This window comes from Schistocerca serialis, chromosome 2, assembly GCF_023864345.2.
Source record: "Schistocerca serialis cubense isolate TAMUIC-IGC-003099 chromosome 2, iqSchSeri2.2, whole genome shotgun sequence".
In the NCBI taxonomy this organism is placed as follows: Eukaryota; Metazoa; Arthropoda; class Insecta; order Orthoptera; family Acrididae; genus Schistocerca; species Schistocerca serialis.
Window position 1 is genome coordinate 453516424 of NC_064639.1, and position 22780 is coordinate 453539203.

A 22780-nucleotide genomic window follows, 5' to 3' on the forward strand; every position below is an offset into this window, starting at 1 on the left:
GTGCAAGTGGCTGCCTATGCAGGACGAAGCCTTGCGGGCGAAACGTGCCTGATAAGGCCACATTTTGATGACGCCTTCATCGGTCGCGACACCCACGCTACTGCTTACTGTGGGGATGGTGGTGGTGGAGTAGGTGGGTATGTTGTGCCACTAGATCTCTTACAGATACTGTTGTCTCACTGACTGTAGAGAGACAGAAAGAATAAAGAAAATAAGTACTCCATTCCAGAAACAGACATATAAACTTGCCCACTGCAGAGAAAGAATAAGTAGGATCAGTATACAAACTACCTGAAGTAGGATCATTGATACCATAGTGCATCTACGATGACACTACGTACACAGGCTACTGGCAAATCAAAGCTGACAAGGTATAATGGGAAAAGACTACTTTTGTAACTCCTGATGTCCTCTATGAGTTCAGAGTTATGGCATATGATCTATGTAATGCTGTGGCCACCTTCGAATGTATGAAGGACAATCTGATTCCACACCTTTAATCGAAGACATGTCTTTCGTATCTGGATGACACTGTCGTTTTGTTCTAAGGCATTTGAAAAACATCTAAGCTGATTGACAACCGTCCTAAAGTGGGTTCAGATTGTGGTGTAGACATGAATCCGAAAAGGTGGCTCTTCATTGCCTAGGTAATAAAATTATTGGGATTCCATGTGCGCCCACTCCGCTGCAGAGTGAAAATCTCATTCTGTTAACATCCCCCAGGCTGTGGCTAAGCCATGTCTCCGCAATATCCTTTCTTTCAGGAGTACTAGTTCTCCAAGGTTCGCAGGAGAGTTTCTGTAAAGTTTGGAAAGTAGGAGACGAGGTACTGGCAGAAGTAAAGCCGTGAGGACGGGGCGTGAGTCGTGCTTGGGTAGCTCAGTTGGTAGAACACTTGCCCGCGAAAGGCAAAGGTCCCGAGTTCGAGTCTCGGTCGGGCACACCGTTTTAATCTGTCAGGAAGTTTCATATCAGCGCACACTCCGCTGCAGAGTGAAAATCTCATTCAAGCAGAGATACGTTATCTCCAACGGTGTCTCAGCTTAGGAATCGAGTTGGTTGAATGAAATCAAGTGCTCTCTAGCATTCAAGCAGTCACCCTGGGTGAAGGAGTATATTGATTTCAACACTGAAAAGAGGAGTTCCACGGTGAGTGATTTTGAAAAATATTTTTGTAAGTTAATGAATAATGCAATTTTTGGTAAGACAGTGGAAAATTTGAGAACACCACGAAATTCTTATTAGAACATAAAGCGATGGGAGATGAGTCGTAAGGAAATGTATCGCCAGACCAAATTTTAATGGATCACTGTCTTCAGTAAGTTTGTTTCTGTGGAGATGGTGAAGGTTGTAATAGAGTTCACAAAACCCGTCTATGTGGGGACGTGCGTATAGCTGTAAGACATGTCCGGACTCCACATATATCCATTTCATTATGAGTTTGCAAAAACTCATTTCGCAGATCCCAAGCTACTTTATATGGATACAGATAGTGATATCACAGTGAGAGCCATTAAGTAGTAAACCGCTACTGTTGATTAGCACACAGAAGGGCTGGGTTGCTCGAAAGTATTCGAATCATAGGATAGTGGCTGTTATTGGGTGGGGTACGGTGTATAAAATACTGTTGTCTATAGCAACGAACTGGGCTTCAATTATCGGTACAACCAGATCGCTGCAGAGGGGGGTCGCTTTCTCAGTGAGAAACAACGCGACTTCGCATGCTTTTTTATGGGTGCAAAGGATAGGTGCTGAAGACATGTCGTACTTCCCATGTTGGCAGCTTTGCAAGGCGCGCTCGGATAGGACAGAATGAGTTCAGCATTTCTTACTGATAACAAGGATTTCGCGGGTTTTCCACATAACGTGAACTTGTACAGTGGGGCAGTATACTGGAAAAACGTGGATGCGGTAGCTTTCAAATTCACTGTTAGCACAAGTGACTGGTAGATCAATCTTACTTTCCAAATAATCGCGGTCTCGAGTCATCTGGACACGGGCTGAACTGCAGTACAATGCAAGAGACAATGCAAGAGTTCCAGAATACTGGCAGAAGTAAAGCTGTAAGTACCGGGCGTGAGTCGTGCTTCGGTAGCTCAGATGGTAGAGCACTTGCCCGCGAAAGGCAAAGGTCCCGAGTTCGAGTCTCGGTCGGGCACACAGTTTTAATCTGCCAGGAAGTTTCATATCAGCGCACACTCCGCTGCAGAGTGAAAATCTCATTCTGGAAACATCCCCCAGGCTGTGGCTAAGCCATGTCTCCGCTATATCCTTTCTTTCAGGGGTGCTAGTTCTGCAAGGTTGGCAGGAGAGCTTCTGTAAAGTTTGGAAGGTAGGAGACGAGATACTGGCAGAAGTAAAGCTGTAAGCACCGGACGTGAGTCGTGCTTCGGTAGCTCAGATGGTAGAGCACTTGCCCGCGAAAGGCAAAGGTCCCGAGTTCGAGTCTCGGTCGGGCACACAGTTTTAATCTGCCAGGAAGTTTCAATGCAAGAGTTGCCTCTCGTATGGGATATACCATCTGTAGAGGGGCCGTTAGACAGGGTGAAATGTTGGTTAAGATTTGCAGAAAAAGTTCAGCTGGTAGTAGATGGGGACTTAGCTGATGTCCTAAACCGTTCAGAATGAAGTTATGTAGAGAGCTAACATGTACTCGGGTAGCCTGTGCATTATATAAAAGTATCTGCAAGGTCTTCATCACCTTGAGCATGGTGATTACGTTATTAAGTTCCTGATGGACCAAGGTGAGATCATGCTGAATCGAATTACGCATTTCCTCATATTGGTGGACTAACTTAGTAGCAGTTTCGCGTACTTGGCGGGTGGTTGCCAATATTTTAGCTTCTATATGGATGAGGCGAACTTCCTGACGTATTATGGCCTCGTGGTTGTTCTCTGCCTTATGTATGGCATCATTCCAACGTTTCGCATCTGACTGATCAGGAGCAACGAAAATTGTTTTCAAAATTGTACCACCACCATTAAACCACGCTCGCTTAGTGTGGCGCAAGGGTACGGCGTCGGATATGCTACGGAGGTGTCCCTGGCTGTGCATAATTACTCGTCTTAAATCGCGCAACGTGCGAAGAGTTTCTCCCTGGTCGGCACGTGTTAATAAGCTCTCACAGGTTAACAATCTGTTCACCACGTCTTGCAACGCAGCTTCTTCTTCCTTAAGCGCACCCGTGCGGTTCTAGGCACTTCAGTCCGGGACCGCGTGACTGCTATGGTCGCAGGTTCGAATCCTGCCTCGGGCATGGATGTGTGTGATGTCCTTAGGTTAGTTAGGTTTAAGTAGTTCTAAGTTCTAGGGGACTGATGACCTCAGATGTTGAGTCCCATAGTACTCAGTGCCATTTGAAACTTAAGTGCAGATAAATCCAAGTTGGAAGAAATTACTACCTGGTGCGGAGTATACAACAGGTTATTCAACAATTCGAACATAACTCCTAAGTTGGACAGGTGATTCCGAACTGGTGGAAGGCCGACAACAATAGCAACAAGAGCGAGCACCAAATAATATGTCATTGCGTTAACACACAGAGGAAGACGTTAAAACACTGATAGTGGGCGTCGTGTTGACAGGTGGTAGAACAGAGTGCACGTGTTCAGGCTTGAGTACCTATAAGCACGAATTAATCTTGTTAGCTCCAGCTGGTGGTTATGTTACAAAAGGGAAGTGTTCCAGTGGATGAAAAAGTAGTAAGTAATTAGCTGAGGTTGTAGTGGGGGTGAAAAGTCGCTGGTTAACTAAAATGTCAAATGTGTACTACGTCACTGAGCAATCTAAACTGGCAATTTCAAAGTATGGCAGTAGCAATGGGGTAGTGGGGGAAGGAGGGGGGGTATGGTCGTGCTGAAAAGAGGCTTACTCGTCATCTTGATCAGCATGAGTGCAAGAATGTGGGGTTGCAGTAATCAACACCTGCAATCGATGCATAGGTGGAATTCGCAGTATTTAGTGGTTCCGTAAGTGATTTGTTGAATCGGAAGCTTTAGTAATGGATGTTGTGGCTTAGGAGGAAAAGGGATTTGACTAATGGGAAAATCGTGTTGCGTTTAATGCAGAGTTTTTTCTGGGTATTGTTGTGGACAGCCGTCTGCGATCGCAACGTCGGGGCAGCCCAACATATTGGCCATTTATGCGGAGCAGCCCACCCACAGCAAACTGGAAGGGTGTTCATTTTGAAGAATAAGGAATGGGGTATAATCGGGATTAAGTTCAGGTAAAGGGTTGCAGAATAAGATTGATTCAGCGGTAATATATCCGCTAGTTGCAGGGTACAGAGATATGAGGTCAGACACGCATGGCTACTGGGTGATTGGATACTTGCTCGAGTAACTACCCAAAACACAGATTTTCCCCAACAGTAATACCTCAGAAAGCAGCTAATGGACCAGTGTAATCAATGGAGGAGCAATACCCCTATAAATAGCTGGAAAAGCTTGTCTAACATACAGTATTATATTAGCTCTTGTGGTACTGCCAGAAGGCATAGCTAAGCTACCCTTTCCTGACAGAAGAAAGGAAAAGACAGAATAGAGACGTTGACCCGGCAGCAGGGTAAGAGAAAAGAGGAGAATCTGCCACCTACCACCTACCACTGGCCTAGCAGGAGAGTAAGGAACCGAGTCAACGAAAATTGGCCTCTACTAAACTGAGTTTACCATGGGTCAAAACACGTCTGGTCTTAGTTATTCGGCAGTGAATCGACTATGTAGCACCTAGGGGGTGTGCAATGTCCTTAAAGAACAAGATAAATGGAAAGTCTCTGGGGCACAAGTGTGAGTCAGTTGTGACACAACCATCGTGTAGCAAATTCGCACATGAGAGCAGGTAATTACTAATACAATAAGAAGATGGGTGGTGGAATTTCGAGAAAACGTCTTGGGCAGCTTGGGGACCATACAGTAAGATCAGCCACAAACCATGTACTAGCTGGTTTGGAGGTGGGGCATCTCATTTCCTGGGACTATGAAAGTCACATAGCCTCGACAGTAGGAAGTGTTTGTGAAGGAGGACAGTGTCAAATATACGGAGCTAATAGTGTGTGAATGTATGTTTGTGTTGTCGGTTGCAAAACAGCTCTGCTTAACCCTCATGCCAGGGAAAAAGGAGAGGGAAGCAGTGTTGCTGCAGTTGTATCATCACTGAACAAGTCCGTAACAAATTTCCATACAAGGGCCTGGGCAAAAATGGGCGGATAGTTTAAGGGCATGCGGCTAGAGGAGCCCCGAAGGTCTGTAGGCTGGTGATTGGGGCAGACGACAACAGAGAATTTCTTGGCAGTGTGGGTGGACGTCATATCCTTCCCCCTCCCTCTGGGGGGAGGCGATATGTCCGAGTAGCATGGGCTACCAACCAGGGTGCAAACGAAGGCGAGCCTCGTCGTGAAGTGTCAATGAAGTATAGATGAAAGAGATAGGTCGGCGATCAGTTTATGAAGGCGAAAACTGAAAGAATAAACCTATCAGCTGGGCAATCTGCGGGCGCTAACCGCACCGTGTAAGGCACACAGCCCTGGAGGAGGGAGGTACAAAGTAATGGTTGAGGTTGGAACGAATAGACGAGCGACTCAGAGCAAGGGTAGTAACCTAGAGCAATGCATGGGCGAGGGAGGAACTGTGCTCTGTCTCCATAGGGTTGATTACGTCTCATGGGGGTTAACTACTACAAAATTCCCAGAATCCCTGAAGTAACAGGGTGAGTAGTTTTCGTGGGGGCGCGAACTACTGCGACAGTGTACAATAAAACTTTTATTCATTTGGGTGGAAGTCTCTTGCTAACTACATTTCCAACAAGATAATGCATAACTGCGCTTGGGAGATGACGTCACGTCATGGGTGCTAATCATCAACAATCTAGTCCTTATTTCAGTGGGTGCCTCAATTTATTACGTCATGGGTGTGATTGAATAAACAAATGGGTATCTCTAACTTCCTAAACATACGGCGGAGCACTGTATGCAAATACTAGCAGTGCCGATTTCCGTGCTCGCTCGTAACATCTTCACTTCATCATTAAATTACTTTGTAAGATGTAGCGTGAACAATAATGAAACTTGTGTTCGTCTGGGTGAACTCTTAAATGTGCAAAACGCACATGGGGTGCGAACTACAATTCTTCACTTACTTGAGTGAAAATTCTTTTGTTTTATCCGATCACAAAATCTATTTCGCTTACCACTCTACAGCGAAAGGGTAGCGCACTTCTTCTCAACTTCAGGAGCGCATTCGACTCTTCTCTATTGAGTAACTTATATAACTCAGGTGCTTCACTTTCTTCTAAACATACCAGTCCGGTTCTGGACACGAACATGGCACATACTGGGATTCCGGAATCGCTGACTCACAAAATCGTGTATCACGACTGAAGGGAAATCTTGCGTAATGGGAGTGTTGCTATAGAGCAACATATCTAGAATCCAGGACTGTGGTGGGCCTTTACATACTGCGGTCAGAAAGAAAATACAAGTACGTATTGTACAAAACAAATGGCATAAATTAAAAAAAAAATACATGCATGGTATAACATATAGGGTATAACAAGGGCTTTGCTGCGCAGAAAAATGATTGGGAAATGCTTAAACGTAATACAAAATCATAAGGGGAGAAAAATACAAGTTATTTGGCAATAATTATTAAACAGCTAGCACTGGCAACGCATAGTGAGTCGCACATCGCTCAACACCTCTAATCACACAAAATACGCGTAATACTGAGCCTTCCGGTATATCTCTGGGTAGGAAAAAGAGGTTTACTGGCGGGGTGTACTTGTTTTAGTGTTCTGGTGGTGTATCATGTTGTAGTTACTGGACAGACTTACCTGTAATTATTTTTTTCTGTCAGCTGTGGTCGAGGCTCGAAGCCTTGTTCTCTTAGGTCGTGTGCTCTCTCCTAATATCTCTAAAGCTATCAAGAGTGTAAAGGGGAGAATTCGATAGTCGATGTTCTTAAATCTTACGTTCGAGGTGCGGGGTATAGTGAATAGGTACATAATATTTAATACTTAAATTTGTCTGTTAGGGGGTTCTCTTATTGGTGGAGATGCACGTATGTTAAGAGTTTTTAGGGTGCCGCAAAAACTGGGTGGTAAGACAATTTATCAAACTCGTTAGATGGTGTAGCAAGTACCGTTATGAAAGTGGCGAGAGACACCGGCAGACCCGCTACGACGGATGCAGGTGTCACGTTAGTGCTGAGATAGTGGAGCAGCGGCGTAGCGCGTTAGCGCTGAAATAGAGCGGCAGCGGCGAGCGGCGCGACTCGTGTACTGAGTGAGCAACTCCTTCGGGCGTTTCAATTAACCATTTATAAAATGCATTTCACGTAAATTAATAATATTAGAGTGGGATTAGTGACTGTTGCGAGTAGTATCCTCAATCCTTTCTTGAACGAATTGTTTGTTGGGTAAAATTACTGTATCTCATGTATAAAGAAATTTTTTTAAATTTGTTTTTTCTTTTTTTCTCTCTCATGGTGGCAAAAGTGAATAGGCCGTGATGGGCATGTAATGGTGAAACCATTTAAGAATTTGGAAGAGGAGCAGGTAGTCGGTTCTTAAGATGTGTCAGACTAGGCACAAGGTGGTATGGTGGTGCTATACTTCGGAGGAGGTTCGAAAATGGAAAGTGCCACCAAACTAAATGGCGGTGCTCGGGAAGACACCCCATAACGGCCGACTTCGTTACTGTAATGCGTTTCCACTTCGCATTCCATCTGCTGAAGTTCGCTTGCTTCGGAACTCCACTCGGAATTATAGTCTGCTCAGCAGGCGTGTTAGGGGTGTAGGTGTGTAAGTAAATTTACGGGTGGGTTTTCAAGTTGTTGAAGTTACCCAGGTATTGAGACGGAAGGATGGAAGAAATCACGTTTGAAATAGGTACTACGTAAGAAGATGGTACCTTTCTCTATTAACTTGCTATTCATTGGTTGATAGCGAAGACAGTACATTCTAATATGTGTAAGGTCCCTTTAATAGTAGTCGTCAGGTGCATGGATGGCACTTTGAGAGAGGGGAAGGGGAGGGGAATCAGGCGGCGGCAGCCGCCGAGGCTGGACGGCGAGGGTTGGGGAGGAACGGGGAGGTAGCAGCAGTGTCAGGTGTTGGAAGTGACTTCGCCCTTCACATTATGGCCGCCGCACATGCGACTCCTTGTTGACGGGTCCACCTGATTCTGACAGGCAGAGCGCACGTTTATAACTTCACAGTACCGCCGAGAAGCTAAACTTACCTTCTGAGTTAACCTGAAAAAGAACAGGCGTCCGTGAGGGACAGTAGGGGAAATTTAGAGTGTCACTGTTGTGTGTAGGCCACACGGCCATGGTACAGGAATAATCACTGAGTTACGTAACATTTCTTTTGGTGTCAAAGCGACAGGTTATGTATCTTCATTAGGAGCAAGTTTCTCATTTAGTACTGTGTGTTATTAATTATCACTCTGGGTGTTCAAATGGGAAAATTACTTAATGAAACAAGGTGCCATTTCAGGGAGAAAGTCTTTGGAATAAAAAGGTAGAGACTTAATGCAGTCATTACTTAATACAATATCCTAATACTGATCCATAACTTCTCCATATGATACTCTTATTTAGAATTAAATGTATTAGTATTGGAAATAGAACTGTTGTCCGACCACTAGACATGTCATAACACATAAATAACATAATAAAAAGAGCATAATAAAAATTCTGGTTAAAATTAGGGATTACATTACTAGGCCAGCATTGCAGAACAGGCTGGGTGGGTAAAGATCTGATAACCTCTTTCAGAGAGGAAGGCTAGGGTGATATCTTCATTTGCAAAGGAAAGTAATAAGGTGGTTGCTTTAGCCTTGTTACTTTTCTTTGTTGGGTTGACATAACTGGGAATCCCCTAAGTAAGAATAAGTACCTTGGTGTTTAGTCCCTGGATTTAAGGGCATATGGGTGTTTAGATCTCTGAGTAAGTCTGGGGTGAGCTGGGAGGGGAGTGGGATGGAACTTTCCTTTTCCTCCACTTCACAGGGGGGCAGAAACTGCTGAAGGTCCGGCGCTTGTTTCAGAAGGCAGTGGGAGAGGCATAGTTCCTGAATATGGTTTTAGTCTATCAAAATGGACGACATCCTTGAGGTCAGGCAGCTGTAATGCTGCATTAACAGGGGAAGTGAGCTGAATGATTGAATATGGTCTATCACACAGAGGGGTAAGTTTCTTCACTCTTCCTTTCTTTAAACTAGGTTTTTTTTAGCAAAACCAAATCACCAGCTTTATAGGGGGGGGGGGGGAGGAGGATGGCATTTTTATTACTTCTTTCCATCTGTTTCCTGGTTGCTTTGCGGTTGTTCCCTTGTACCTTTTGCCAAATGGCTTTAAGGCAGCGGGCTAGCCCCTTAACAGCTGTGTGATCAATTCCTGGAGCTAGTTTGTCTATCTCAAAGAGAGATTCCATAGGGCGGCCAAACACTATCTCATAAGGGGTATGTTCAGTGGCTTCATGGAAATGGCTATTGTATGCACTTGCCCTGTACGGAATTTATCTTTGTCAGCCACTGTGGGTGAGTTGATGTAATAGGAAAGCATTTGTTTCACAGTGCAGTGGACACACTCAATTCGGCCATTTGCCTGGGGTGAAAAGGGGTGGTACTCCATTTCCTAATTCTCATCAATTTGTAAACTTGGACAAATAAGGCGGATATAAAATTGGTTCCTTGATTTGTTATAATGGCCTCAGGACTTCTGAAAGGAAGGACAAGATGATCCACAAAAGCTCGTGCTACTGTTTCAGCTGACATGTCCGCGATGGGTACCAAAATGAAGTATCGGGAAATGTGATCAATAATGAATAGAACATATTTACTTCCTTGTGTATTTATGGGAAGTGGCCCGACTACATTCAAAGCCACAAAATAAAAGGGTTTTGATGCCTCAGGAAGAGATTGTAAGGAAATTTTGATTCGCGGGGGTGGTGCTCTTTGGGCACATGGTAGGCAGTTTTTTATATACTTAGCATCATCTCGCCATCTTTTGTCACACTAGCACTTCATGAAAATGCGGGCGTTTGTGGCTCTTCGTTCACTATGGCACGCTTGAATGCTGCCATGACACTGGGCAATAATTCTGGATTGTAGGTTTTTAGATATTACTGCAGGTTTACCCTGGGGGGGGGGGGGGTCTTGCAGTATAGAATTCCACCTTCTGTAACAAAATCCAGATGGGAGCGATTTTAATTCGTCAATTGACATATCGTCTGTTTGAGCTACTCTCAGTTTTCTACTAAGGGCGTCAGCATTCTGGTGCAGTTTTCCAGCTTTGTGTTGCACTTGGTAATCATAACCACTCAACTTCAGGGCCCAGCGGGTGAGACGGCTGCTGGGGTCTTTTAAACTTAATAGCCACTGAAGTGCTGCATGATGTGTTACTAGTGTAAACTTTCTCCTATAAAGATAGCATCTAAAATAGTTGACACCAAACATTAATGCCAGCAATTCTTTCTCTGTAGTACTGTTATTAATTTCCGCCTGGTTCAGCTGACGGGATGCGTAACCATTTGGTCTTTCCTCACCGTCAATAATTTGACTCATAATAGCCCCCACTGCAAATTCGGACGCGTCACAAGAGAGAATGAATGGTTTTTCGAAATCAGGATAGATCAATAAGGAGGAACTAGTCAGAACATCTCTGACATGTTGCACAGCAGCTTCACACTCGGGGGTCCATTGATATCGTACATCTTTTTTCAACAGGTGGGAAGGGGTTTGGTTACTGTGGCATAGTCCTCTACAAAGCACCTGTAATAATTGCTATGTTCCAGAAAGCTTTGCAATTCTTTTACATCAATCCCGCGTCCGGCCATCCTGATTTAGGTTTTCTGTGATTTCCCTAAATCGCTCCAGGCAAATGCCAGGATGGTTCCTTTCAAAGGGCACGGCCGACATCCTGTCCCGTCCTTCCCTAATCCGATGACCTCGCTGTCTGGTCTCCTTCCCCAGAACAACCAACCAACCAACCAATTCTTTTACATTTTTAGGGGAAAGGAATGTTCTAACTGCTTCAGTTAGGTGGGGATCTGGCTTTACACCATCAGCACTAATAATATGCCCTAGATACTGTACTTGACTCTGAGCAAAGGAACATTTTTCTATTTTCAAACTTAAATTGGCACTTCTTAGTCTAGACAAAACATTTCTTAACCTGGTAACATGCTCATCTATGGTTCTGGAAAAGACAAAGATATCATCTGCATAAACTTGGCACATTGTAGATTTCAGCCCTCTTAACAGTAAGTCAGCGAAGTGCTGGAAAGTGGCTGGCACGTTGCGCAGCCCGAATGACATTCTCAAAAATTCATATAGACCAGAGGGGACTACAAACGCTGTTTTCGACCTGTCCTGTGGTGCAATCGGTGTTTGATGGTACCCACTCTTCATATCAAGGGTAGTGAAGTATTTGCAATTTCCTAACCTGTCCAGTGTTTCGTTGATGTGTGAGAGAGGGTAGGTATCAGGAGTGGTTACCTTATTTACTGCTCTCATATCGACGCAAAGAGGGTACGTCTTCTCTCCATTGATTGATTTCTTTGGGACGACTATGACTGGGAACGACCAGGGGCTGGTGGAGGGTTGTATTATCCCTGCCTATAGCCAATGTTGGATAGTTTCCTCCACAACAGGCTGGAGGTGATACGGAATTCTATATAGTTTCTGCGCAATGGGCCTTGAATCTCCGGTGTGAATTTCATGGTAAACAAGGTCAGTAGTCAGCAAATAATGCCTTTCCTCGAATAACCAGAAGTGTTCTTCCAAGATGGAGTACAATTTGTTTTGGTCAGCTGCAGGCAGATGAGCTAACTTATCTTTAAATTTGTCTCTGAGCACAGGAGCAATATGACATATGCTGCGTCCTGGAAGCTGATGTTTCCGGTTAGATGTTGGCTTCTCTTGCACAGGGTGGTTTTCTTCAATCTCGTGGACGCTAGCTATAATGGTGCCTCTAGGAATTACTACCTCTTTTGAAATACATGGAGAAGAAATAAAAATTTGAGGTTCGCCAATGTCATTGTAATTCTGTCAGAGACAGAAAAGGACTTGGAAGAGCAGTTGAACGGAATGGACAGTGTCTTGAAAGGAGGGTATAAGATGAACATCAACAAAAGCAAAACGAGGATAATGGAATGTAGTCAAATTAAGTCGGGTGATGCTGAGGGAATTAGATTAGGAAATGAGACACTTAAAGTAGTAAAGGAGTTTTGCTATTTGGGGAGCAAAATAACTGATGATGGTCGAAATAGAGAGGATATAAAATGTAGACTGGCAATGGCAAGGAAATCGTTTCTAAAGAAGAGAAATTTGTTAACATCGAGTATTTATTTAAGTGTCAGGAAGAGGTTTCTCAAAGTATTTATATGGAGTGTAGCCATGTATGGAAGTGAAACATGGACGATAAATAGTTTAGACAAGAAGAGAATAGTAGCTTTTGAAATGTGGTGCTACAGAAGAATGCTGAAGATTAGATGGGTAGATCACATAACTAATGAGGAAGTATTGAATAGGATTGGGGAGAAGAGAAGTTTGTGGCCCAACTTGACTAGAAGAAGGGATCGGTTGGTAGGACGTGTTCTGAGGCATCAAGGGATCACCAATTTAGTATTGGAGAGCAGCGTGGAGCGTAAAAATCGTAGAGGGAGACCAAGAGATGAATAAACTAAACAGATTCAGAGCTGCATCAAACCAGTCTCAGGTTCAAATGGTTCAAATGGCTCTGAGCACTATGGGACTTAACATCTGTGGTCATCAGTCCCCTAGAACTTAGAACTAATTAAACCTAACTAACCTAAGGACATCACACACATCCATGCCCGAGGCAGGATTCGAACCTGCGACCGTAGCAGTAGCGCGGTTCCGGACTGAGCGCCTAGAACCGCTAGACCACCGCGGCCGGCGCCCAGTCTCAGGACTGAAGGCCACAACAACAACACAACCTCTTTTGTTCCGAAATTGTCCAAACAGACGGGAACATAAAATTTCTTTCCCTGCACTTCCGCTATCGTTAAGCCACGTTTAACATGTATCTGTAATCTGTCGGGACATCGTTTCGATGGAGAGGGTCCTCATACGGCTGTTCTCGGCAATTCGCGGGATTTGACCCCAAGCCAGAGAATGCGTTCCGTGCCACCGCTGATTCTAACAGAGGTAGTTGTACGCAACGCCCACGTTTGCGCAGAAGGAACCTGTGGAAGCGGCCGCGTTTCACAAATAGTTTGCGGCGGAACGACGTGGGGGCCGCCGAAACGGTGGGTTTCCTCACCAAGACGGACAGTTTTCGTTCTGTAATCTACTACACTCTGATAGTGGTGGAGGAAATCATTTCCCGAGATCACGTCAAAATCTCGCCTTCGTTTTCGAATTACATCCATGTCAAATGGGTAGTGGCTGGCTCCGACTTTCAATTTAACTTGGCAGTACCCAGCGGGTATGATTATTTCGTCGCTCAGATCGTTAATGTGGTGACAGTGTGGTTTTAACACTCCTCTGTCCCCATGTCCCACGAATAATTCGCTGTTTTGTGCTCCCGTGTTGATAAGCACTCTTACATTTTTTCCTCGAACTTTGCGTTTGAGGAGGATTCTCGCCGTCTCATTTAAGACACGTGGAGAACTGGGCGCATGAATTTTACAGGGGGGCTCGGTCTGGTAGCGTGACTTGCCTCCCAACTATTTCTCGGCTGATGTTGGGGTCGTGGTGAAATATTAGCGACTTATTTCCTCTGCTGGTTGCGTGAGGGGCCCCCGTTTCCTGGGTTCTACAGGCAGTTTATACTCATGTGCCCTATGGTTCCATACCAAGAACAATAAGGTGCACGGCACTGCGTAGCATTGCACTGCGATGCATTGTCGGGTTCACTAGTTCGATGTTACGTGTATATTCCAAGCGAAATTTTAGGGTTATTCACATAGGAAACACAACAGCTGATAATAATCAATGTTCTTTCCTTGTGTATAATCCCATGTGAACCAACACATTTGCGGCGCAGCAGGGGGTTTTTCTGACGCACTTAGATCGGCAGACTAGGTTTGAGCCAATTTTTGGCAGTCTTCTATCAATTCTATCTTTCTCAACATTAACTTATCGATTTCTGCCTGAAGGGCAGCTACTGGGTCTGATTTTTCCGTAGGTGGGGAGTTCCCTTCGCCAGTGGCGGTACTACGGGTTTGAGGCATGGTTACAATATTAGGACACCTACTGCTCGCTGAAAAATTTACTATTACAGCATAAAAGGAGAAGGGCCTACAATTGACAAGATGATGGCGTAGCTGGCAGCAAGGAGGCGGCGGCGAGGAGAAATTGAGCGATGAACTTACATAAACTGCAGTTGCGGCGGTGGTGAGTCGTCGACGGCTGCATCCCATTGGGCGACAGCGGCAGGAAACAGCGGCGAAGATGATGTCGGCGGTGTCAATGGCTGTGCGACGTGCCTCAGCTAGCCGGCCGCAACATGTGCGTTTCCTGGATGTCGGCGCGCTGCCAGAACATGTCACCGTGCTACATCGGAGCGGTGTGGAGGATGGCTATCCATGGCGTGGCGTACCACCGGACTGCCTGGGAGTGGCAGCGGCGGCAGCTGGCTGTGTGGCGCGGCAAAGCACCAAGACCTGGTGTTCACTGCGGCAGCTGTTATGAGAGAACGCCGAAATGGCGGAAGACTGCGTGGTGAACCACGAAAGTGTGCGCTTGTTACTGCGCATCGCATCTGGTACGTCAAGCGCGAAATACTTCTGGCAGCTTCATAGGGTACAGAATGTTGTTCTTCAGTTGGGTCAATAAGATGGACCTAATGGTGAGCAATCCCACTTCTGACACTAGATGTTAAAATGTCAGGATTGGTAAGGAAGGGAAAGTAGTGGGTACCCGTTGAGGTGAAGAAGTTAAACATTTTATAAGGGCACGGTGATTTAATGCAGTAAAAAAGGCAGGCCTAGAGAAGCCGCTAAAACTGAATGGGCTGCCGCCCAAGAGAGCAGGACAGGAGGGCGTCTAGTCAGGTCGGAAGCTGCCAGCAGAAGAGAACAGACGGTGTGTCTGCTCCCGAAGGCTGGCCACGGCTCCACCCCTGCGTGACCACCTCCAACCCTCCCTGTGGGACAGCCAAATTGTAGACGTGGAGTTCAGTAGCGTTACATCGCCAGCAACACGAGTTTAGCTGCTGATGGTTCAACACTTGAGTTTCTAAGTGGTTCTGTCTGGTTTCATGCAACGTGACTTACACACTGAAAGTAGCTGCCAGGCAGAAGGCACTTTAATTCGACTACATTCCGTTATCCTCGTTTTGCTTTTGTTGATGTTCATCTTATATCCTCCTTTCAAGACACTATCCATTCCGTTCAACTGCTCTTCCAAGTCCTTTGCCGTCTCTGACAGAATTACAATGTCATCGTTGAACCTCAAACTTTTAATTTCTTCTCCATGGATTTTAATACCTACTCCGAATTTTTCTTTTGTTTCCTTTACTGCTTGCTCAATATACAGATTGAATAACATCGGGGATAGGCTACAACCCTGTCTCACTCCCTTCCCAACCACTGCATCCCTTTCATGCCCCTCGATTCTTATAACTGCCATCTGGTTTCTGTACAAATTGTAAATAGCCTTTCGCTCCCTGTATTTTACCCCTGCCACCTTCAGAATTTGAAGGAGAGTATTCCAGTCAACATTGTCAAAAGCTTTCTCTAAGTCTACAAATGCTAGAAACGTAGGTTTGCCTTTCCTTAATCTAGCTTCTAAGATAAGTCGTAGGGTCAGTATTGCCTCACGTGCTCCGATATTTCTACGGAATCCAAACTGATCTTCCCCGAGGTCGGCTTCTACTAGTTTTCCCATTCTTCTGTGAAGAATTCGCGTTAGTATTTTGCAGCTGTGACTTATTAAACTGATAGTTCGGTAATTTTCACATCTGTCAACACCTGCTTTCTTTGAGATTGGAATTATTATATTCTTCTTGAATCTGAGGGTATTTCGCCTGTTTCATACATCTTGCTCACCAGATGGTATAGTTTTGTCAGGACTGGCTCTCCCAAGGCTGTCAGTAGTTCCAATGGAATGTTATCTACTCCAGGGGCCTTGTTTCGACTCAGGTCTTTCAGTGCTCTGTCAAACTCTTCACGCAGTATCGTATCTCCCATTAGATCTTCATCTACATCCTCTTCCATTTTCATAATATTGTCCTCAAGTACATCGCCCTTGTATAGACCTTCTATACACTCCTTCCACCTTTCTGCTTTCTCTTCTTTGCTTAGAACTGGGTTTCCATTTGAGCTCTTGATGTTCATGTTATCTTATCTCCAAAGGTCTCTTTAATCTTCCTGTAGGCAGTATCTATCTTACCCCTAGTGAGATAAGCCTCTACATCCTTACATTTGTCCTCTAGCCATCCCTACTTAGCCATTTTGCATTTCCTGTCGATATCATTTTTGAGACGTTTGTATTCCTATTTGCCTGCTTCACTTACTGCATTTTTATATTTTCTCCTTTCATCAATTAAATTCAATATTTCTCCTGTTACCCAAGGATTTCTACTAGCCCTCGTCTTTTTACCTACTTGATCCTCTGCTGCCTTCACTACTTCATCCCTCAAAGCTACCCATTCTTCTTCTACTGTATTTCTTTCCCCCATTCCTGTCAATTGTTCGCGTATGCTCTCTCTGAAACTCTGTACAACCTCTGGTTCTTTCAGTTCATCCAGGTCCCATCTCCTTAAATTCCCACCTTTTTGCAGTAAACAATGACAATATGCTGTGGCGACGCGCGGCTTTAGATTTACGCTTTATTGTTCATCATTTTCTTTGTAAATAATTAAAATTTCGGCATTCTGGCGATAAGAGCAGACGCGCGGAGTGCCAAGGATATCAACTGAATGAAAATCCTAAAAATCGACACTTCGTCAGTTACGTGGTATTGTTCCTTCACTAACGATGTGGGAAATTATGTTCGATGTTTATATGTGGTTGTTCATGTAGCCAACAAATTTGCTGCCCGTTCTTTAAAGAGAGGTGGCATGAGAGGGTTGACAGATAGAAGTGGAAGGCGGAGATTAGGAGTACATCCAATTCCCATACATATGTAGGAACTGCGATGCATTGTCGGGTTCACTAGTTCGATGTTACGTGTATATTCCAAGCGAAATTTTAGGGTTATTCACATAGGAAACACAACAGCTGATAATAATCAATGTTCTTTCCTTGTGTATAATCCCATGTGAACCAACACTACAGGTCGGCCTTAACCACTATCATTTGGTACATTTGCGCCCGATTAATTGACGATTCTGCTACTGGCGCCATCAAAGGTCAAGCAAGCTGCAGTGCACACGACGGCGAAAAAAGTGTATTATCTTGCTGATAATTAGGTGGCGACAGAGTCTTAAATTATGTGTCGTATTCTTAAACATTGAATTTTCTTAATATTGTTGCCTTAACTTTCTTTTGTGTAAAAGGTCTCCACCAGTCGATGTTGCTTGTTCAACCTGTCACTCCGTAATGGAATATTGCAAACATTACTTTTGGTTGTCCTTTTGTCATAACTATTACTCGGAGGATTTACCTGTCCTTTCACTCCAAGCAGGGCCGCCTGTATTAGTCGGCCGTGCTCCAGGTGTTCTGTTAATTAGTAAGAAGTGTTTCGTTTTTCAGTTGTTCTTTGCTTGAGCAAGTAGTACGGTTTGCGATTGTGGCGCCAACAGTTGTTTGTTTGTTTGTTGATGGACGTTTAAAGGGAATTGAGTTTTTGCGCTGATTGTAAAATGGTGAGTTTTCGATTTACATTTGTATGGGGAGGGTTCGTTCGTTTGTTAAAAGGGCGTTATGTGGTAAAGCGCGTTACTCTTTGACCAAAAAATAATTGAGTTGTGGTAGGTCTCGTAAGTTATTGAGCAGATGACCATCTTTTGCGATTAATAACCGCATATTTCATAGTATAGCTATATTTTTCTAGTAGAATGTGGGAGTAAGTTAAACTGCGGAGAAGAATGATAAAGAGTGTGCAAATTGTCTTTCAAAGCCGCGAGTAATTGACTGATAAACATTTTTGCAGCTCCTTTAAAGTACGTGCTAAGGCATTATTTGTCAGGTGTGGACGTATTTCGGCGCTTACGAATGTATCTTTGTGAGGCAAAAGATGAAAACTGCGGAATGTATCTTCTGTCAGTTTACACGTTAATTTTTCGTTAACATTGTAATGTGTAGGCCTAAAGGTAAAGGCAGCGTTAGATATTTATTAAATGCTAGCACTGGGCGTCCATTCAGTTTTTCTCCCAGTGCAGTGTGATTGGAACTTTATTTTTCACTTTCTGTTAGCACTTTGATGCATGTTATGTATATACATCACACACAAACTGTTAATAATTTATGGGAAGATCAACGATTTAACATTAATGCAAAGCACTGTTTCAAACCCCCCCTCCCCCTCACCTCTTTTATTTAGAGGTCTTATTTCACACCGGAAGTGCAAGATTTTTGTGTGTGAGCTTCTTCAAAAGCTGTTCTCTGCAAGTAATTTGGACATTCTGAAGTTGTACCAGGCAAATAATGAGGATAATCTTAAGACCCCCAATTGAAAATTTTGTTGTAGGAGAAAATGGTTCATAAACAACATAAAAATTTACATTCATTCCACATAGCCTCATTTCTAAGCCACTAGTCCACAGCTTTTGTGCTAACATGTTCATTTTAGTGGCATTTGTATTGTTCAACTTCCTACTTTTTAACATTGGAATTCGTCTCAAATCCCCATTGAGTTTTCTGGATAACTCAAAAGTATCTTGTCAGAGGGGCAATAGACATGATAAGAGTATAGTGCTCTGTGTGCAAATGTCACACGAGTTCTGAAGTCCTAGTTGCAAACATGAACAGCCTCGTTGTCAGTGTGTCAAGTGGGCCAACATTACAGGTTGTAGTGTAGTTTCCAGTTACAAGCTGCTGCAACTTCTCCCTAGTGCATGTAAAGTATTGTCTATAAATTATGAAATATTCAAGGACATTATTTAAGACTAGCTTACTATAAGCAGATTAAAATTACTTTATGAATGACATTTGTATGATTCTCTAAAACTGTCAAAGATAAGTACTAAGCAGTTTTTTTGAAAAGGAATTTCATCCCTCTTCCTTCCTCAAGCTGAGTTATGCTTTGCTTGTAATAACATGCTCACATTGCTTTCCTTTCATTTAATTACCACTACTGGAAAACTTGTCAATGTTTGTAAGTACCTATTTCACACTTCAACCATGTTTGTTGAAGTAATAAACTTTCACTACCTGCCCCACCTTTCTCACTATTATAAGCAACCACAGGTATGATAACATCACACATTGTTGATTTCATTCTACCTATGTTACTTCTTTCTCGTAAGAGAAATTCGAGTAGGCCACGCATTACACATATTTACATACAGCTTTGTGTGTGTGTGTGACATAGTTCTGCCATTTGTTAATATATTACTTTCCAGTGTCGATTTTACATTGTACTCTTCTCATTGTTGTTTTCTTTTTTACACCAACCCAATGTGGCATTACTTGCGGCATTGCAATATCTTGAGTTTCTCGTATTTTTGGCACATAGCTGCCATGCACTATTCTCTCTGAATTTGTCTTGCCATTTTAGATATTTACAAATGTTGTTTTATATAGCAGGCAAAACTCCAATGTGTGTTTTGATGCATGTTGTGTACGTGTACTATGGTTGCACCGCAAACTTCTGGTTGTCAGAGGGGCAAGAGATATGCTAAGAGGATAGTGCTCAGTGCACAAATGTCACACAAGTTGTGAAGTCCTAGTTGCAAACATGAACAGGCTCATTGTCAGCATGGCAAGTGGGTCAGCGTTAGACAGGCTGTAGTGTAGTAGCCTGTTAAAAGTTGCTGCAGCTTCTCCCGGTGCATGTATAGTATGGTCTGTCAACTATGAAAAATTGTGTGACATTATCTAAGACTAACTTACTACACTCAGATTAAAATTACTTTGTGAATGACATTTCAGCAAATCAAGTGTTAGGTGTCTGCTGCTGTCCAATCATAAAGGGCACTCTATGTACACCATGTTGTCAATTTTTTTAGGAGCATGCAGTGCGTTATGAAGCTCTTTCACTCAGTCCAAAAAGTGACTGTCTATAACTTGCTGAAAATTATGTAATTACTACAGAATAGTTTGATATGAATTGAAAATGTTACTTGTAGAGACCAGTTTGCTACTTGTTTCCATTGTCTGTCACTGTAGTATAGTGTTTCCTTGCCACTTAAATTATCATTTTCTTTTTACTTATTTGTTCGATATCAACTGTTCCTCCATTCTGCTGTCATTTCTACACTTGTCAGGTACCTTTCAGTGTAGGTTAGGGGAGTGACTCATTGGTAGATTTCCTTGTAGGTGTAATGTAGTCTCCAAATATCCAAATCAGTTTGGAACTGAGACTTGGTTTATTATCAGCTAAATGGGGTGTGTTGAAGATTGACATGTTTTTGAGGTTCTTGTGACAAACTGGGCTATTCATTTGCATGTTGCTGAGGGCAGCATATATAAATTATGGGTCATTCCATGTCAAGTGGCAGAAGGGTCCCCACTGGACCCTCTCCAGTATTGATGAAATTTTTACAGGATGTACATAAAAAACTTACATGAAGCACTTCCAAATTACAGCTCCATAAGTATTGTGCTTGAGCCACTAGCCACCTTTTCATAGAGGCTAGTTTATTGACATCGTGAGGAATGAATCATCAACTTTGTTTCATCATTGCTGAGGATCTAAAAGTCCTGTTGTGCTGAAACTTTGTGATTCTGTTTAACGGCAATACCATTGCAGTCTTTTTGTGTTCTACCTCCGTAAGGCATAGGACACCACTTGGTACCATAAACTTTTACTTACCCCTGAATGGAGCTTTTGAAGCTCCCTACTTATTTTTATTTGTCAGTTTTTAACCCACCAGTTGTTTTGCATTAGAGCTGATCACACACTCGGCCTCTCTTCACTCTGTGGTATGTTGAATCCGAACACTTTTCAGCCTTCTAAATTTCCATTTGTTATTTTATTTGAGCTACCAGTATCGGTGCTATATTATGCCGTCTTCAGGCCCCTGACTGACACTGGCAAATGATGATAAAAGGGATCGCTGTGTCAAAAGTCTACGGACACTAGTCACTGAATGCTGGTCCCCATTTTGACTGGACCAGAGGTGGAATTCTTTCTACATGTCTGTCAGGGGGTCTGAACATGGTGTAATGTAGTGCTGAAACTAGTTGCTCAAATAAAATAACAATTGTAAATTTAGACAGCTGAAAGGCATTTTAATTTGATATTTTATTTGACAGTATACCTGATTCTCTATGAAAGTAGTTTTTATTGTGATATGTAATAGTGTTAAACTACTTTAGGACAAGAATAAGATGGTTAGGGCATCTACTGCCACATGCTTTGCCTAAGGTACCCCAACCCCACCTCCTTTGCCAGCTGACTTCGTCATCCCTCATTTACTCTTTCTTTGATGGCTTTTAGATGTGGTTAGCCCCTTTTTTTTCTGCCACACCATGTTTTCTGTTTTATAGGTAGCACACTGATTAATATTTGTTTTTGCCCCCCCCCCCCCCCCACACTATAACACTTCTGACTATAATGGATTGGGAATGGTGGGTGAGAGAGATAACTGCCATTGCGGGTAGAGCCCTGGGGCCCACCCATCAATTAGTCTCATTATTTCCTTTATTATTGTCGATCCAACTTATGTTCATTACATTTTTAGCCGTCTCACTTTTACTTTTAAGAATCTTCCAGCTAGATAGCATTCTCTACTCTGTAACATTAATTTTTCTTAATCAGGAAGGCAAGGAATGAGCTACAGGTGTGGTTCTCTCACTACAGAAGAGCCCTGTGGGAACTCTCATCTGCGCTCTTGATCTGTATAGCGACCCAACCTGTATACGTTTACTTCTCTTAAATTACTTCTGGGCAATTCCACAGTTATGGGTGTTGCATGTACACACCTTAAAATCAGCAAAAATAATATAAGAAAAAATATTTATTGAATTTAATATTGAAAACTTTTAAGGCTTACATTATATTTCATGTTAGAAATGTTGATACTGGAATTGTTTTATTGTTCTGGTTATTAATAAAAAAAAGTAGTGTTATGGGTGTTACCAAAAGTAGACCGGGCCCCTGTTATGAGTTAGGGAATTCTCTAATTTCTGCAAACTTGATGAAGCTTTTGTTCTTGTAAAACAACTGTTAAGAGGTATTGCTCCAAATTTTATTTTGAAGTATAAATTTTAATTTTTTTGGATGTCGTAACTTAGTATATATATATTTTTTGCTGTAATGGGTGTTACAGTAAATGTTACAGGTGTTACATAGATGCATCAGATTTGATTCTTGAAGGAATAAATTTTCCTCTTACAATTGCATAAAAAGAAAAGAAGTATTGTAGTTTATTTGGAATACAAGTATATACTTAAGAAAACATATTTGAAGGATAAAGCTATTTATTACACAAAAAATTTTGTTACAATTTTATAGTACAACTAGGCCAAGATATCGTTGCTTACTTAACATTTACCTCATTTTGTAGGCCTAATAAATTTATGACAAAAATGTTTTCTTATCATTGATTGGTTTAAAAACTTCATTTAATAATCCTTTTCAGCAACATCCAACTCAAAATTGAACTCTTACTACAAACGGTTACCTTGTTGTTTGATTTCTGGTGTTGTTACCTTAGATAAAGTGTTTTACTTTTTCCTACAGACTTCACAAACATTATTTTCACA

General features: G+C 42.9%; 1 protein-coding gene across 1 annotated transcript in view; it reads left to right on the plus strand.

The window, feature by feature from the left end:
• The first annotated feature begins 17662 nt into the window (after nt 1-17662).
• LOC126457336 (U6 snRNA-associated Sm-like protein LSm4) overlaps nt 17663-22780 on the plus strand; it is a 55915-nt gene continuing 50797 nt past the window's right edge. The window contains exon 1 of the mRNA XM_050093551.1: nt 17663-17775. Coding sequence (XP_049949508.1) covers nt 17773-17775 — 3 coding nt within the window. The 5' untranslated portion in view covers nt 17663-17772. The remainder of the gene's footprint in view (nt 17776-22780) is intronic.